General features: G+C 45.2%; 1 protein-coding gene across 1 annotated transcript; it reads left to right on the top strand.

Annotated features, from left to right (window-relative positions):
- The first annotated feature begins 268 nt into the window (after positions 1–268).
- On the top strand, positions 269–3,822 carry pfn1 (profilin 1). The gene is made up of 4 exons (XM_041986364.1): positions 269–426; positions 529–670; positions 3,260–3,449; positions 3,535–3,822. The coding sequence occupies exons 2-4, from the start codon at positions 530–532 to the stop codon at positions 3,630–3,632; spliced, it is 429 nt and encodes a 142-aa protein (XP_041842298.1). The 5' UTR covers positions 269–426; position 529; the 3' UTR covers positions 3,633–3,822.
- Positions 3,823–18,934: the final 15,112 nt, after the last annotated feature.

Below are 18,934 nucleotides of genomic sequence, written 5' to 3'. Positions count from 1 at the left end.
AAGTGAGGAAATTTCTGCAAAGTGAAAACATTTCTGCAAAGTGAGGACATTTCTTTAAAGTGAGGACATTTCTGTCAATCTGGCACATTTCTGCAAAGTGAGGACATTTCTGCAAAGTGAGGACATTTCTGCAAAGTGAAGACATTTCTGTCAATCAGGGACATGTATAAACTTTTCTTTGTGGACTGTGTGAAGTTTTTCCAGTAAAGAAGAACCCGCCTTGCTTTTCACTTCCAGGTGAGAGAGAGAGAGAGAGAGCGAGCGAGGCAGACTGTGAGTGACAGTGAGGGGGGAGAGAGACGCTGCATGAGACAGGAAGCTGCAGGCGGGGGAGTGGTCACATGTATAAAAGACGGCTTGTCTTCCTGCTTTCTGCTTTTGTCTTCTGTGTTCGTCCTGCTCGTACCTGAGACTCTACCTGTACAGGTAAGCTGAGTTACTGACTGGTGGTTTGAGGTCTGATCAGCTCTGTTTCTCTCAGAGTTCTGGTGTGTGCGTGGCTGATCAGTGTGTGTGGTTATTGATCAGAATGTCGTGGCAATCGTACATCGATACTCTGAGGACAGCTGATCAGAGCGGCCAGGTCCCGATAGCAGAGGCGGCCATCTGCGGGATCGAGCCGGGTCAGGAGAGTGTTTGGGTCAGCACCCCCGGCCTGAGCAACATCACGGTGAGCGCACACACACAGACACACACGCTTTTTTTAGACTCTTCCTGATTTTTACTTCCTGCTGCTCAGACTGTATCATCCTCCTCATCATCATCAGGTTTTCACTGACAGCGTCAGACCCTGAACGCATCACACACATAAACCTGATTCTCTTCATAAAACTCCTGGTGGTGGCGGCACCAGGTGACAACACCAGGTGAAGTTTCTGCAGCCACTTCTTCTTCTCCTCCTTCTTCTTCTTCTTCTTCTTCTTCTTCTCCTTCTCCTTCTTCTTCTTGAGTTTTTGGGCGCATCGCTCCGCTGCTTTCCGCTGGGCAGATGGAGCTGCTGGAAACAGGGCGGGTAACCGACCCGGCAACAAGCCCAGTCTCTCATCTCATTGGCTCATTTTTCTCCATTCCTGATTAAAGCGCGTCTCATTGAGAAAAAAAGATTCATGCTTTTATTCTGCAACAGGAACTTTTTTAAAAACAAAAAGAAAGATAAAAATCTGTAGTTTCAGCTGATGTCTGATGATCATTGAGCTGCACCAGGAAACGTTTTGTAGCTGATACGAGAAAGTGGAGAGGAGTTTCTTTATGATAAATGAGTTGTTTTCCTGGTTGCAGCCTTCCTGCTGCTGCAGGGTGTCGCAGCTCGTGCAGCAGGGTGTGTAACGGTGGCAGATGCTGCAGTTTCCGGGGTTTTTAGGGCAGTAAGCTGCTTCAACTGCCTTATAAGGACACGGTGTGAAAACCCAGCAAATACAGGAAGCTGAGACCATCACTTCTTCATTCTTCACATTCACACACACACACACACACACACACACACACACACACACACACACACACACACACACACACACACACACACACACACTTGCTCTAGAGTTTCTTTATTTTCACACCTGAACTGATATTTAAATATGAAGAAGTTTAAATTTGAGCGTTTCCCCCAGCAGAGACGGTGACAGAAAAAAAGCTGCCTCCGGGCTCGGCTGATTGGCTCTTGCTTTGGGGAAGTGGTTTCTTGTCTCTGCGAACAGCTGTGCGATCATGTCGTGAGCTGTCGGCCTCGCATTCTTTTCTGCTGCCGCTGCATGCAGCGACGTGAACGCCAACCCGAGCAGAAACAAGAAGGCCGAGCTGACATGTCCGGGCTCCTCTGGTGGAAACTGCTGAAACATGAAGAAGTCTCTGTATGAACCGAAAACTTTGATTCCTCTTTTCACCGCCAGCGCCGGGTTGTGGCTTTCTGAATCGACTCAGATGAAAATAAGTCAGATGCTTTCATCTGCATTCAACTCTGTTTCAGCAGGTTTCTCATCAGCCTGAAGCCTCGACTGCAGAAGAAGTTTCTACTTTATGATCTGGAGCACTGAATGACATCCAGACATCACACAAAAGATTTAATACCTTTTCATTTTAAAAACTAAAAACATAAAAACTAAAAGTAAAATAAATAAAAACAGAATAAATTTATAGATTTATGAAAGTAAAGAAATTATAATAATAACAAAACTGTTGTTTTACCATTTTCTAAAGTTAAATATTCAATAAGAAAAAGAAAATTAGCATATTTCTTAGATTTAAGGAAAGACAGTTTATTTGTACAGAACATTTCATGTACAGGACAATTCAAAGTACTTTACATAAAACAAAAGCTTTACAGATATTTAGACACAGTAAAAGGCATCAACACATAATCACAATGAAATAATAAATTACATTAAAATGATTAAAGTTAAAAAGGTTTCATGCATAGACATGAAATGAAAAAAGAAATGTTAAAAAATATCAAAAGTAAAAATAAAGTAGAAAAATTACATCAATAAATTTGTATAAAAATAGAATAAAAATGATAAAATTTAAACTTTCTTAAAAAATTAAGATGAAATGAATAATAGCATACATTATAAAAATTTAATTTCTTTTAATAATATTAAAAAATAATATTGAATATTATAGATTAATCATAGTAGATGTTAAAAGAGTAAAAAATATAACAGACTGCTTAAAAATGAATAGTAAAAAATAGTTAACAACAAGTTTAATAGAATTTTCACATTTTTACAGCAGAATTTTATTATAAACTTATAAAACTTTCAAATGTAAAAAGTGAATAAAATGTGAACGACTGTGTAACTGGGTAGGTCGGGCTATAGCTGGCCTGCAGGCTGACGCGGATCCAAATAAAAAAAAAAAAGAAAAATAATTTACTTTAAAGTAAAACAGCTCACTGCTCATTTAAACAAAATCAACCTTCTGTCCTGGATTCATGGATGAAGGTCGAGTTGATCAACGAATCTCTTCATTCTTCTCATAGTTCATCATTTCCCACATCAGCTAAATGCGGGTTTTCTCTTCAACACTGATGATGATGATGATGATGATGATGATGCTCTGCCTGACTCACAAAGCCCCGCCCCCTCCTTTGAGTAGTTTATTTAAATAAAATAATTCCTCTGATCGTAGATGTTCTACATACTGAAACATGTTCGGATTTTGTCTGGTTTTATTTGGTAAGCGCGCCTCTCAGTGCGGTTAGTTCAGGGAACCTGGGAATGTCGAGCCTTCTCCTGACGACGTGCATGTGCTGCGTTTCCAGGTGGATGAGATAAAGAAGCTGGCTGGCAACCGGTCAAGCTTCGGTCAGACCGGCGTCTACATCGGCGGGACGAGGTGCAGGCTGATCCGAGACCAGCTGGACGTGGAACCCATCTACGCGCTGGACCTGAAGACCGCTGCCGACGCCGATGGCAATGCCTATGGGATCTGTGTGGGCAAGAGCAAAAAAAGTGAGGATGGACAGGTGGATGGACGTCTCTGGTAGAGTCTTCATGTCTCAGAGTTTAACTGTGTATGTCCCCTCTGTGTCCACAGCTGTAGTCATAGCAAAGGGCATCAAGGACGCCACCGGTGGACAGCTGTCCAACAAGGTGTTCACCGTCATCAGCCACCTGAGGACAGCCAACTACTGAACAAGCCCCGCCCCCCCACCATCAGCATCATTACCAGAGCTTCCATAGGTTTTTCTCTTTCAGTGTTTTCCTGGTTGTAATGAGTGAGTCCCAGCTGTCCACACGCCAACCACACGCGTGTGCACAGCAGGAAGTCTGCCTTACAGCGTCCAATCACATGGCTGGATGAAATAAAACATGTTTGACTCAACCTGTCTGCGTCTTTGTGTTTATTTACTTCATAAACCTCCAAGTTTCTGACTTCAGACCCATCAGTGATCCACGACAGTCGGAGTTCAGTTGCCATGGTTACAGGACATTTTTAGCTTAGAATTCATTGTTCAGAATTAATTCTCCTTCACGTTTCCATGGAAATAGTCACTCTGAATTCAGGTTTACATGGAGAACATGTTTAATCACCTTTAGGTCTGCGGGTGGGAAGGGTTCTGATTGGACGGGTGGGCGTGATGTAGGAGGAGAAGGGAGGTAGAGAACTGTATCGTCATGGCGACAGGACAAGGGAACGAGCATGCTCAGAATGGCCGGAATTTAATTTGAAGCAGAATGAATGTTTACTAAACAACCCCCCCACAGCCTCCCCCCACACCAGCACTGGCTGGACCCCCACCCAAGCCTCACCCAAACCCATGCCTGTGACACCTGGCCAGGTGAGGAGACAGCTGGAGAGACTGAACCTGCACCAGCCTCCTGGACCAGAACCCAGCTGTCTGTCATGCTACTTCACATCTTCAACCCGAGTTTGATGCAGGAGAGGGTGCCGGTTCTCATGCATGGTACCGGTTCTAAAAAAGCCTCCCCATCTGGACCCTTAGACCCAGTGGTGTAGTCTAGTTTATTCTAGTGGGTAGACTCTGAGCCAAAACATTCCACTCATGGAAAAGCTTGAATAATGAGACAGTTATACATAATACACAAGGTTATGGTGTTCAAGTTGTCCTAATTAATGGACATTTAAGATGACTATGAATTTTCTTCGTTTTTATTTAACATTCAAATATATCGTTAACTTAGTACATTTAAATAGTGTCTACCAGCTTTAAATGTCCAACATTTACCAACTTTCCGTTACATCTCTCTAACCAAAGACGTCTGTTTTTATATTCCCCTTCCTGACTCTCAGGCAAGGCAAGGCAGTTTATTTGTATAGCACATTTCATGTACAGGAAAATTCAAAGTGCTTTACATAAAACAAAGATATTACAGATATTTAGAATAGTAAAAGGCATCAACACATAATCAACACATAATCACAATAAAATAATAAATTACATTAAAATGATTAAAAGCAAGATAAGTTAAAAAAAAAGTTACCGTGCAGATTTCATGCATAGGCGCATGAGAAAAGAAATGTTTTTAACCTGGATTTAAAAATGTCTACATTTGGGGAAAGTTTAATCTCCACTGGCAGTTTGTTCCATTTGTTTGCAGCATAACAGCTAAATGCTGCTTCTCCATGTTTAGTCTGGACTCTGGTCTGGACTAGTTGACCAGAGTCTTTGGATCTAAGAGCTCTGCTAGGTTTATATTCTCTGAACATATCACAGATGTATTCTGGGCCTAAACCATTCTGGGATTTGTAAATGATCAGAAGGGTTTTAAAATCTATTCTGTGACTGACTGGAAGCCAGTGTAAAGATTTAAAAACTGGTGTGATGTGTTCAGATCTCTTAGTCCTGGTTAAAACTCTAGCAGCAGCGTTCTGGATGAGCTGCAGATGTTTAATGCTCTTTTTAGGAAGTCCTGTTAAAAGACCATTACAGTAATCCAGCCTACTGGAGATCAGTCCACAAGACCGGCCAGGTCGAAGTCTCTTCTACGAGCATACGAGCATGCACACACACACACACACACACACACACACACACCCACACGCACGCACACACACACCCACACACACACGCACACACACACACACACACACACACACACACACACACACACACACACACACAGAACAGCAGTATCTCCCTTAGTTTCCATGAAACCACCAGTTTAGTTAACTAGTTTTATATTTTTATATATATAATTTAATATGCCAATCACTTGCTGTTTAACACTCGAATTCCACTCACCGGGGCCTCGTTTCAGAAAGCGGGTTAAACAAACTGAGTTTAAAGCGCAACTCTGGGTTGACCAGCTCAGAGTTTTCACTAAACCCGCTTTGAAACGGGCCCAGGTTGGACGGCAGCTTCAGGCTCTGTCAGGAGAAGCTGCAGCAGCCTCTTTGCAGTCATCAGGATCCTTTCTGAACTGTCAGCGAATCAGTGGTGGAAACAGCACAAGTAGCAGCAACTTACCGAAACACTGACACAATGAAACACTGAAACACCAAAACACTGAAACACTGAAACAGTGTGATTTGACTTTGTTGTCGTTTTATGTTTTTTTTTCTCTCTGCGTTCCCTTGCCATTAACTACTCCATCCATCCATCCATTATCATGGCAGCTTACTCCATTATGGGTCGCGGGTGAGCTGGAGCCTACCCCAGCATTTTAACAGGTGAGAGGCAGGTACACCTGGACAGGTCACCAGTCTGTCGCAGGGCCAACACAGATAGACAAACAACCATTCACATTTTTAGAATTTGTCTTTGGATGGCGGGAGGAAGCCGGAGAACCCTGAGGGGACCAACGCATACACAGGGAGAACATGCAAACTCCACAATGAAAGGTCATGAAGGAGCTGTAGAGCCTGGTCCTGATTCACCTGATACCAAAGCTGGAATCCATGTAGGACCCTCTTCAGTTCCGTTTACCGGCCTCATGTCGGTGCGGAGGACGCCGTCTCCTACCCGCCACGGCGTCCCGGTTACCGGCCTCATGTCGGTGCGGAGGACGCCGTCTCCTACCCGCCACGGCGTCCCGGTTACCGGCCTCATGTCGGTGCGGAGGACGCCGTCTCCTACCCGCCACGGCGTCCCGGTTACCGGCCTCATGTCGGTGCGGAGGACGCCGTCTCCTACCTGCCACGGCGTCCCGGTTACCGGCCTCATGTCGGTGCGGAGAATGATCAATAACAGAACAGGGAGGGTTGTATACGTAAACTCTGGAGAAGGTTTAAGGAAGTTTCAACCATTCCACGTCTGTATAAACACAAAATCATTTAAAGCTCCAACAGCAACACTCATTTTAACAGAAGAAGAAGAAGACCTTGCTTCTTCTTCTTTGATCGAGACACAATCTCATATTTTCTTTCTTAGAACAGATTTAGTCTGACTTGCATTTCAGATCAGCTCTAAGCTACTTGGTGTTAGGAGGAAATTATTGATAGAATTAATCCAATCCATCAAAATTTTTATTTTTTTAAATATTATTTTAATTTATTCATTTATTTTTTAGCAACCAACATCTCCTGAGTGGTTTTATGTGAATTTTGCAGGTTTGTTTCCTGTCAGGACAACTGCTGCTTCTACTGTTTTTACCAGCTTAACACTGTAGCCTATCCTGCCCCCTGCTGGAGGAACGGGTCCTTCAGTCAGTTTGTTCTTTTTTTTTTTTTTTTTTTTTTTTTTTTTTTTTTTTTTTTTTTTTTTTTTTTTTTTTTTTTTTTTTTTTTTTAACTTGTCTTGTCCAGCATCGTTGCAAACAGAATGATTGTCTGGCTGCTGTCTGGTGCTGGGCAATTTTACTCTATCAAGCAGGGATTTATACTACATGTATAAAGTCCCTCTTGATGACATGAAAAACTTTATTAAATCAGACTCTTAATGCTGGACTCGACCGGAGGGGACAGAGAGAGAGAGAGATAGAAAAGAAAGTAGAGAGAAGAGGGAGGGGAGAGAGAGGGACAGAAAGGGTGTGGGGAGTGCGGGTGGGGACTTAAAACATTATACAGAAAACCATGTAATCCATACTACTTGCAACATATATAGCTAAGATCATCCTGGCCAGTAGGTCATTACACAACTAGTTGATAATAGTAACAATAATAATAATCACAATAATAGTAATAATAATAATAGTAGTAGTAATAATAATAAGAGTAAGAGTAATAATAATAATAAGAACAGAAATAATAAAAAAAAAGAAAAAAAAATATGATAATAGATATAAGTGAAACTGCTGTATTCAAGAACACGCGCAGAGAAACCTGTGTGGATATGCTGGAGAACTCGGCCACATGGCGACGCAAAGACTGTGTGGAGACGTTCAGGAAGGAGTGACCATGCAGAGTGATCATGCAGATGCCACCTCACTTGAACAGAGGCCAGAGTCAGGCCAGCGGTCCCGAGACCCAGGCCACCAGCCCCCCCCGTAGGCTACAGATCCCGACCGGTCCACAGAGACGACCACTCGCCCGCCCAGGAAGGCAGCAGCAGGAGACCCCAGCAGGAGCCGCCCCGCGGACACAGGGCACCGGCCCCGGCAGGCCGAGGCCAGCAGTCCCCGACCCCCCCGGGCACCGGCCGCCCGGGACAGACGGGGCAGAGGGCCCGGGCCCAGGAGCGCAGGGACACCCCCCACCCCCCACAGGCCAAGGGCCAGCACGCCACCCGGGGGGACCCGGCCCGCCCAGACGGCCACCGCCAGAGGCCAGCCCCACACCCCAGCGCCCAGCCGCACACCCCGAGAACCAGTCCTGCCCCCCCCCCCAGACCAACACACACAAACACACACACTCTCCTTCCACTCCTCCATTCATCCTCCCACACATACACCATCCAACCCTTACATACTCTGTCCTCCCACACACACACACCATCCTTCCACCATCCATCCTTCCACACACACACCATCCTTCCACCATCCATCCTCCCACACACTCACCATCCTTCCACCATACACTCTCCCACACCTACCCCATCCTCCCACACACACATCATCCCTCCACCACTCATCCTCCCACACATACACCATCCTCCACCTTCACACCTCCCACACACACACACACACACCATCCTTCCACTACCCATCCTCCCACACATACATCATTCTCCTACACATACACCGTCCTCCCTCTCCTACACCAAACATCCACCTTCACGTACCCCATCCTCCCACACACACACACACCACCCCTCCATCACCCACTCTCCCAAACATACACCACTCCCCCACACACACACCATCCTCCCTCCCATACACCATCCATCCTCCTGCACACACACCATTCTTCCACCATCCATCCTCCCACACACTCCCCCTCCCTGCACCATACATTCTCCCACACATACCCCATCCTCCCCCACATACATCATCCCTCCACCATTCATCCTCCCACACCCACACCACCCCCCCTCCCACACACCACACATCCACCTCCACACACCCCACCCTCCCACACACACACACCATCCCTCCACCACCCATCCCCCCACACACACACCACTCCCCCCCCCCCCCCACATACACACACACACACAAACAAACACCATCCCCCCACCACCATCCTCCCGCCACCCCACGCCGCGGGGGGACAGCCCCAGCCAGGAGGCGAGGAGACACGAGCCAGGCCCCCACCCCCCCCACCCCGCCCCAGTCCCCCACTCCCCACCCCCAAAACAGCACCTTCCCCCCAGGGCCAGCAGCCAAACCCCCCGGGACAGCCCGCCCACGCCCCGGGCCAACGCGACAGGCCACCCGGCCCACCCCGCCCCCGGGCCATCCATGGAGACAGGGGCGCTTGAAGACCCCATCGCCCCTCCCTCCCTCACTAGTGAGGGAATATATTATGTGCTGTTTGCAATTAAAAAAAGAGGGTTAAAATTGGGGGGCAGTAACTGCATTGAGGAGGGGGTGGGGCCACCTGAGCAGTCCCACCCACCTGACCTCGCATGTTCCACCCCCCAAAACGTGTTTGTATGTTGCAAATGTTATTTGTGCTCAGTGACTAAGTGGAATTAAAAGCTGGGAGGCATGCTGCCGCTCGGCGAAGCAACGGGGCCACTATGATGACCCCCCCTGCCCCGCCCAGCGCAACAAGCACACCCCCCACGGCCCTACCTGTGTATGTAGTGAAGAGTGGGGAGGGGAGGGGTCAGGAGATGTAGGTCCAGAGGGGGGTAAGCCTCCCCCCTGGAAGACGACCCGCCAGTGGCTTAGGGCGCCCCCGTCCCCCGCCGGCCCCGAAGGGCGTCACAGGCCCAGAGCAGGCACCCCAACCCAGGCACGCCACGAACCCCCCCAGGGGCCAGCCACCAGCCCAAGGGGCCACTTTCCTCTTTCTGAGTGGGAGGGGGGCGAGGCGAAGGAAGGGAACCCCAGGCCCCCGCCCCCAACACCCAGCCAGGGCGCCCCCCAGAGGACACGTCCTAACCCCCTGCAAACGCACACACTCCCTTTTTTTTTTTTTTTTTTTTTCTCCCCAGCCACTCACACACACTCTCACACACCTCTATATACCAACACCTCAATACATGCACATACCTCCACACACACACGTCACGCACATACCTATAAACACACACACCGGTGCCCACATACACACACACTCTCATACCCCTCCATACACATACACCACTACACACACACTCACATACATACCTGCATATACACACAAGCACCTCCATACATACTCACGCCTCCACCCACTCCTTCACTCCTCCACACACACCTCGACCTCCACGTGCACACACTCATATATACATACCTTCACACACACCCACATCCCACATAGACCTCCACACACACACCCGCACACTACTCACACACACACATACACGCACACACCCAGACCTTCATACACACCCACACACACATACGGCACACACGTCCCTCTACACCCACCCACACACCAGCATACCCACAGACACACACACACACACACCCACACACAAACACACCCCCACCCAGGTTCCGGGGCTGCGACCAAGCACCAGGGCACGGACCAACCCCCGGCACGGCACATCCGGACGGGCCCAGCCCCCCCCAGCAGCGGCAGACCCCCCACCCCCAGGAGCGGGGGGAGACCCGACGCCCCAGAGCCCGGGGCCCCCACCCGGCCCACCCCGGGCCCGACCGGCCACCCGGCCAGGGGCCGACGGACACCGACCCAGGCACCCCGGCAGCCACCCCCCACCGCCACGAGGCAGCCCCACCCCGGGGCCCACCCAATGCCGCCCGCCCAGACCGGAACCCCCAGCCGACCCAGCAGCGGAGCAGCCTAGATCCCCACCCAGGAGACAACCGGAGACCTGAAGCCACCAGGGACCCCCCACCCACATCCGCCCCCATCCCAGCGAAGCCGCAATCCTCCACCTACATTAAGTGATGTAGCCAGTCACAGGGGACCAGAGGGAATGAAAGTCATCTGACTGGTTCCTGGAGGAGGCAGACATTGTCTCAATGCTGATGTGATCTAACAGGAGATTTCTAAACTGCTGGATAGACAAATTATTCTTATTTTTCCAGTTCACAAGAATAGTTTTCTTTGCGATGCATAAGACTGCGAGGACCAAGTTTATGGAGTGTATTCCTATGTTGGTGTCACCCAGGTCGCCCAGTAGGCAAAGTGTGGGGTTTGCAGGAAAACTAGTTTTAAACCATTTTGAGAGATCTTCACACACCTTAATCCAGAACCTTTGGACAGGTGTGCAGGACCACAGCGCATGGATGTAGCTATCAGAGGTGTTCTCAGAGCAGTGTGGGCAGATATCTGATGGTGAAAGGCCCATCCTGAACATCCTGTGTCCTGTATAATGAGTTCTATGGAGAATTTTGAATTGTATTAGTTGTATATTTGAATTCTGAGTCATTTTAAACGTGTTTAAACATATTTGCGACCATCTTTTCTGATCAAAGTTATTAGATAAATCATCTTCCCATTTTGAAGTCGGGAGAGATATCCTGTCTTCTAGCTTTGCAAGTAATCTATATATTTTTGATAATAATTTTGGAGTATTATGATTCAGGAATTCTGCTATTCTGACAGGAAGCTGCAAGTCTAACTGTACAGGGGTATACTTCTTACATATAATTGATTTTAGTTGGTGGTACTCTAAGAATTTATTGCTGTTGATTCCATACTGTGAGACAATTGTGTTGAAAGATACAAAGTTTCCATTTTCTATTATCTGTCCTAACTGTTGTATTCCTTTAGTCTTCCATTGAGTGAAGTTTATCATCTTTTTGTTCTGCAGGATGTCAGGGTTGTTCCAGATGGGTGTAAGTCTACATGGAAAGAGGGAAGATCTGGTTATCTTACAGAATTCCCACCAAGCCATTAAGGAAAAACGGATGTTAAGGCTTTTAAAGCACTTATATGGTTTAATGGTTGAGCTGATGAACGGCAGGTCAGAGATGACTAAGTCCTCACACAAAGCCTGCTCCACATCTAGCCACGGCTCATCCAGATAACTGGGTTTGAGCCACTTGGAGATGTACTGCAGCCTGTTAGCTATAAAGTAGTTATTAAAGTTTGGTAGGTCCAGTCCTCCTCTATCTTTAGTCTGCTGTAAGGTTTTAAGACTGATACGTGACGGCTTGTTTTTCCAAAGAAACTTGGATATGAAAGAGTCCAGAGATTTAAACCAACTGGTGGAGGGTTTAGTGGGTATCATTGAAAATAAATAATTAACTTTAGGTAGGATCATCATCTTAATGGTGGCAACTCTCCCCATTATTGAGATGGGTAAGCGCCTCCACCGTAAGAGATCATCTTCTATTGTTTTTAGTAGCTGAACATAGTTTAATTTTGTTAAATCTGATAATCTGGGGGAAATATTTATACCTAAATATCTAATGTTTCCTGTCTGTATTTTGATATTAGGGATGTTTTGTAGGTCACAGTTGATGGACATGGCTGTAGTCTTAGACCAGTTAATAGAATAATCAGATATTGATGAGAACTTATTAATAACCGTGATTGTCTGAGAGAGTGATGTTTGTGAGTTCTGAAGGAAGAGTAATACATCATCTGCATAAAGACTTATTTTATGTTCTATATTTTTGCCCTGGATTCCTTTAATTTCTATATTTTGTCTAATAGCAGCTGCTAACGGCTCTATGAAAATGGCAAAAAGTGAGGGGGAGAGTGGGCAGCCCTGTCTGGTGCCTCTCTGTAAGCGGAAGCTTGGAGAAGTTTGATCGTTGGTTTTCACACATGCATTTGGGTTATTATATAATATTTTAATCCACTCTATGAAAGAAGGTCCAAACCCAAATTTGTCTAGTGTTGCAAATAGAAACTTCCAGTTTACCCTGTCGAAGGCTTTTTCTGCATCTAGAGAAATGATTGTGGATTCTAGATTATGTAAAGTAGAGTAATCAATGAGGTTAATTAGTCTACGTGTGTTAGTAGATGAATGTCGACCTTTTATAAAACCTGTCTGGTCCGGATGTATTATAAGAGGGGTTATTTTTTCTATCCTTCTGGCAAGAGCTTTACTAATTATTTTCAGGTCTACATTTATTAAAGATATGGGACGGTAACTGGATGGAAGTGTGGGGTCTTTGCCTGGTTTTAGCAATAGTGTTATATTAGCTAAGTTCATATTTTGCGGTATTTTTTGTTTTTCCTGTATTTCTAACAACATATTATAAAATGTAGGAGCTAGCGTTGTCCAGAATTCCTTGTAAAATTCTGCTGAGTAACCATCTGGACCCGGGGCTTTATTGTTGGGCATATGTTGGAGAGCTTCGTGGAGTTCATCTACAGTAATAGGTGCATCTAAATTTATTTTATTTTCATTTTTTAGTTTTGGTAGATTAATGTTGTTTAAAAATTGTTCAATATGTTCATCTGTTGGATTAATCTGTGATTCATATAATGTTTTATAGAAGCTTCTAAACGTGTCATTTATCTTGTCTGGGTCATGGCTGATGTTTCCGTCTTGATCTTTAACAGAGGAGATTGTTGTTTTCTCCTTGTTTGTTTTTAGTTGATTTGCTAAAAACTTTCCAGATTTGTTACTGTGTTCAAAGTTCTCCAAGCGAAGTCTTTGCACTAAAAACTGTGTTTTTTTATCTATAATTTCTTTAAGCTGCAATTTAGTTTTCCTTATATTATTCATTGTGTGCTCTTCGGGGGAAATGCGGTAAGCCTCCTCCAATGATTTAATCCTGAGTTCTAATTCTAAAACTCTTGCTGTTTCCTTCTTCTTCTTATGTGAGGAGAAGGAAATTATTTTCCCTCGCATTACTGCTTTTCCTGCTTCCCATAGGAGACACGCTGAAGTTTCAGGCATGTCATTTTTCTCTATATAAATTGACCATTCTTTTTTAAAATAATCAATGAACTCAGGATCTTTCAATAAAGAGGTGTTGAATCTCCAGCTTTTACCAATCGGTTTATTATTTTTGTTTCTCAGAGTGAATGAAACTGGTGCGTGATCGCTAATGCTGATTGGATGTATCTGAGTCTCTGAAATGTCGCCCATTAGTGAGTTACTATTTAATATATAATCTATTCTAGAGAAGGAGTGGTGAACTGAAGAGAAGAAGGTGTATTCTCTTAGTTTAGGATGGTGAGAGCGCCAAGCATCGCAAAGACCAAAATCCTTCATGTACTGTTTGATAGTTTCTGACGACTGCCAGACTCGATGACTACCTGATGTGCTGCAGCGATCTTGTTCAGTCAAGACTACATTAAAATCACCAGCTAGCACTATTCTGTTATCTGAATAATTCTGGAGTGTAGCAAACAGGGAGTGGAAAAAGGAGGGATCATCTGCATTGGGGCCGTACACATTGGTAATACATAATTTGATATTACAAATAGATAATAAAGTTATCAGAAATCTGCCTTCCGGATCCGCTACTGTGCTATCTATGTCAAAATTTAGTCTCTTATTAATAAGAGTAGCTACTCCTCTTTGCCTAGAATTGTAACAAGCTGAGTAAACATGAGGAAACTGAGCTGTTTGAAGAAGATCTATGGTTGAGTTTGTTAAATGAGTCTCTTGTAGTAAGACAATGTCAGCCTGCAGCTCCTGTAATTTATTAAAGATCTTCAACCTCTTCTCCCTGGAACCGGCTCCATGTACATTCCAACAGACGATTTTTAACATGGTTATTGTGAACGGTTTAATGCTTCATGCGTGTTACTGACGCGTGTGTCTTTGTGCGCCCCTCTTGCGTGTTCGCGCGTGTTTGCATGCAGCCTGATTGCGCGCGTTTGTCCGTATGTTAAATGTCCGTATATGTACCTTAATGCGTGTTCTCTCATACATAAAACGCGAGTGTTTATATTTATCATGTATGGTGCGGCTGTGCGTCCTGACGGTTTTTCGACCGGCCGCGTGCGCTGCTGATATTACGAGTCAGTTTGTTCTTACTATGAGAAGAGTCTCAGTTTCAACAATGGAGCCCACGTCATTCACAAGTCTGTCATTTAACAAGCAACCAAGGCCTTCATCTCATCTCGTCTCGTCTCGTCTCGTCTCGTCTCGTCTCGTCTGGTCTGGTCTGGTCTCATCTTATCTCATCTCGTCTTGTCTCATCAGACAACTCAGCAGAGTTAGGCTCACAGGCTAATTTACATCTGCACTCCCCTGGAAGGGCACAAATCAAATCAAATCAAATCAAACTTTATTTATGAAGCACTTTTCATGAAGGCGACACAAAGTGATAAAAAAAAAGCAGTTCACACATATTGAAAATAAAACAAGCCTTTCCACACATCAAATTAGATTACATAAGAATAAAAAACACTCATTAAAATCTTTAACACGTATACACACACACACACACACACACACAAAGCAGTCGGGACCCGCCCGTTTTACACAAACATGACTCCCTAAAGCTGAATAAAGGTATAAAATACTACCTAACTTACATCGATTACAGGGTAGAAACGTAATGATTAATGACCGTTTTGCATTTTCTCTTTGGAGTTAATGATGTATTTTTTAATTATTAGATAGTTTTGGGGGGATTCTGATGCGGAGGCATCCCTGTACATCTGTGATCAGACCACAGCCATCCGTTCTAAAGAAGACTCATTACTGAATGTGTATCCTGGTCCAGCATCCGGAGATAGCAGCTCTGCATCAGAGTCCCGTTTACCTGTTTCACAGCTAAAAACTAGTCAATGTAAACCAGCAAATGTAGAGGAAATTATTACCAAGCCCGAAGGTGTCTAATGAAGCGTCTGGTAATCACAACACATAACTTTAGTACAGAAACGGAGTTTGTTTTGAGTTTTGTGGGTTGCTGAGTCACTGTGATTCTAAGTGAATCCATTCATGGAAAGAAGGAAAAAAGAAAATTCTCATCTTTAATGACTTTATTAATGTTTAGGTTAAAACTACATATTAGGTAGCTGTTGCTTTTTTTTACATGGAATAAAGGGTTAAATCAGAGCACGTCTGGTTCATGCTTGTTTTCATACTGAGTTTTCTCACAGTGATCTGAGAGGTGCTTCAGGACGGGGTGGAAACTGTGATCTCTGGATAAGGACTCCACAAGACAAGCTGATAAACCAACAGCAGGAGCTCAGTATAGCCACCTGGAGCTCCAGAAACTGGTCTCCTCACTTCCCAAACATTTCCAGACAATCATTAAAAAAGAGGAGATACACCGTGCCGAATATCATCCTGGAACTACTTTTTACACCGTGCCGAATATCATCCTGCAACTACTTTTTACACCGTGCCGAACATCATCCTGGAACTACTTTTTACACCGTGCCGAATATCATCCTGGAACTACTTTTGACACCGTGCCGAATATCATCCTGGAACTACTTTTTACACCGTGCTGAACACCACCCTGGAACTACTTTTTACACCGTGCTGAACATCACCCTGGAACTACTTTTTACACCGTGCTGAACATCACACTGGAACTACTTTTTACACCGTGCTGAACATCACCCTGGAACTACTTTTTACACCGTGCTGAACATCACCCTGGAACTACTTTTTACACCGTGCTGAACATCACCCTGGAACCACTTTTTACACCGTGCTGAACACCATCCTGGAACTACTTTTGACACCGTGCCGAATATCATCCTGGAACTACTTTTTACACCGTGCCGAACATCATCCTGGAACTACTTTTTACACCGTGCTGAACACCACCCTGGAACTACTTTTTACACCGTGCTGAACATCACCCTGGAACTACTTTTTACACCGTGCTGAACATCACCCTGGAACTACTTTTTACACCGTGCTGAACATCACCCTGGAACTACTTTTTACACCGTGCTGAACATCACCCTGGAACTACTTTTTACACCGTGCTGAACATCACCCTGGAACTACTTTTTACACCGTGCTGAACACCACCCTGGAACTACTTTTTACACCGTGCTGAACATCACCCTGGAACTACTTTTTACACCGTGCTGACCATCACCCTGGAACTACTTTTTACACCATGCCAAACATCACCCTGGAACTACTTTTTACACCATGCTGAACATCACCCTGGAACTACTTTTTACACCGTGCTGAACATCATCCTGGAACTACTTTTTACACCATGCTGAACACCACCCTGGAACTACTTTTTACACCGTGCTGAACATCACCCTGGAACTACTTTTTACACCGTGCTGAACACCACCCTGGAACTACTTTTTACACCGTGCTGAACATCACCCTGGAACTACTTTTTACACCGTGCTGAACACCACCCTGGAACTACTTTTTACACCGTGCTGAACATCACCCTGGAACTACTTTTTACACCACAATGAACATCACCCTGGAACTACTTTTTACACCGTGCCGAACATCACCCTGGAACTACTTTTTACACCGTACTGAACATCACCCTGGAACTACTTTTTACAACGTGCCGAACATCACCCTGGAACTACTTTTTACACCGTGCTGAACATCACACTGGAACTACTTTTTACACCGTGCCGAACATCACCCTGGAACTACTTTTTTACACCGTGCTGAACATCACCCTGGAACTACTTTTTTACACCGTGCTGAACATCACCCTGGAACTACTTTTTACACCGTGCCGAACATCACCCTGGAACTACTTTTTACACCGTGCTGAACATCACACTGGAACTACTCTTTACACCGTGCCGAACATCACCCTGGAACTACTTTTTACACCGTGCTGAACATCACCCTGGAACTACTCTTTACACCGTGCCGAACATCACCCTGGAACTACTTTTTACACCGTGCTGAACATCACCCTGGAACTACTTTTTACACCGTGCCGAACATCATCCTGGAACTACTTTTTACACCGTGCTGAACATCACCCTGGAACTACTTTTTACACCGTGCCGAACATCATCCTGGAACTACTTTTTACACCGTGCTGAACATCACCCTGGAACTACTTTTTACACCGTGCCGAACATCATCCTGGAACTACTTTTTACACCGTGCTGAACATCACCCTGGAACTACTTTTTACACCGTGCTGAACATCACCCTGGAACTACTTTTTACACCGTGCTGAACAGGCTTTAGTACAGAATGTAGTACAGAATGTAGTACAGAGTGTAGTACAGGCTGTAGTACAGGGTGTAGTACAGGCTGTAGTACAGAGTGTAGTACAGGCTGTAGTACAGGGCGTAGTACAGGGTGTAGTACAGGCTGTAGTACAGAGTGTAGTACAGGCTGTAGTACAGGGTGTAGTATAGGGTGTAGTACAGAGTGTAGTACAGGCTGTAGTACAGAGTGTAGTACAGGCTGTAGTACAGACTGTAGTACAGGGTGTAGTACTGTAGTACAGCAGCAGCCAGACGCGGCTGGTCCTCGGTCATGTGCAGATAAATTTAGCCTCGGTAAAGGCTAGACTTCCCCTCTCTCCCAGTGGTTGCAGGACACTTAAAGGTGAGAGTAAAGGGTAAGGAGTGTTGTGTGTGTGTGTGTGTGTGTTGGGGTTATTGCCCTTTGCAGTGAATGCTGAACCGGTCTCACATTCTCCCTTTAGATGAACTTTGACCTTCTCTGAGGGACTTAGGGAGCGTCAGACTAGTTCAGCCCACAGAGTTGGAACTACTCTGATCTGACCATCAAACACAGGACGGGTCTACAGAACCAGATCTGGATCCAAATACAAAAGGTTATTTAGTCTAAAAACAACATGGACCCTGAAGACAAACTGTTTCCTGTTATGTTGTCAGAGCGTCTGCTGATGCACTAAAACTCTTTATCTTCTGGCACTGAAGAACAAAGAGCCACAAAGCTGCTATACAGACACACAAAAGGACCACAAAATGGAAAAAAAAAGACAACTGTGAAATAACAGTCTTACAGAAGACAAAATCTGATTTGAAAGAGGTGCAAAGCAACAGTAGAGCCACCAAAAAATGGTCATAAGAGGCAATACAATTACTCAGAAGTGATTCAGAGTCACAGGAGAAGCAAAAACTGGCATGAAACACACAAAAAACACAGAAACTGACCAGAAAAAGATGAAAAAATAAACAA

This window comes from Melanotaenia boesemani, chromosome 5, assembly GCF_017639745.1.
Source record: "Melanotaenia boesemani isolate fMelBoe1 chromosome 5, fMelBoe1.pri, whole genome shotgun sequence".
NCBI lineage: Eukaryota > Metazoa > Chordata > Actinopteri > Atheriniformes > Melanotaeniidae > Melanotaenia > Melanotaenia boesemani.
This window is presented reverse-complemented; position numbering and strand designations above follow the sequence as displayed.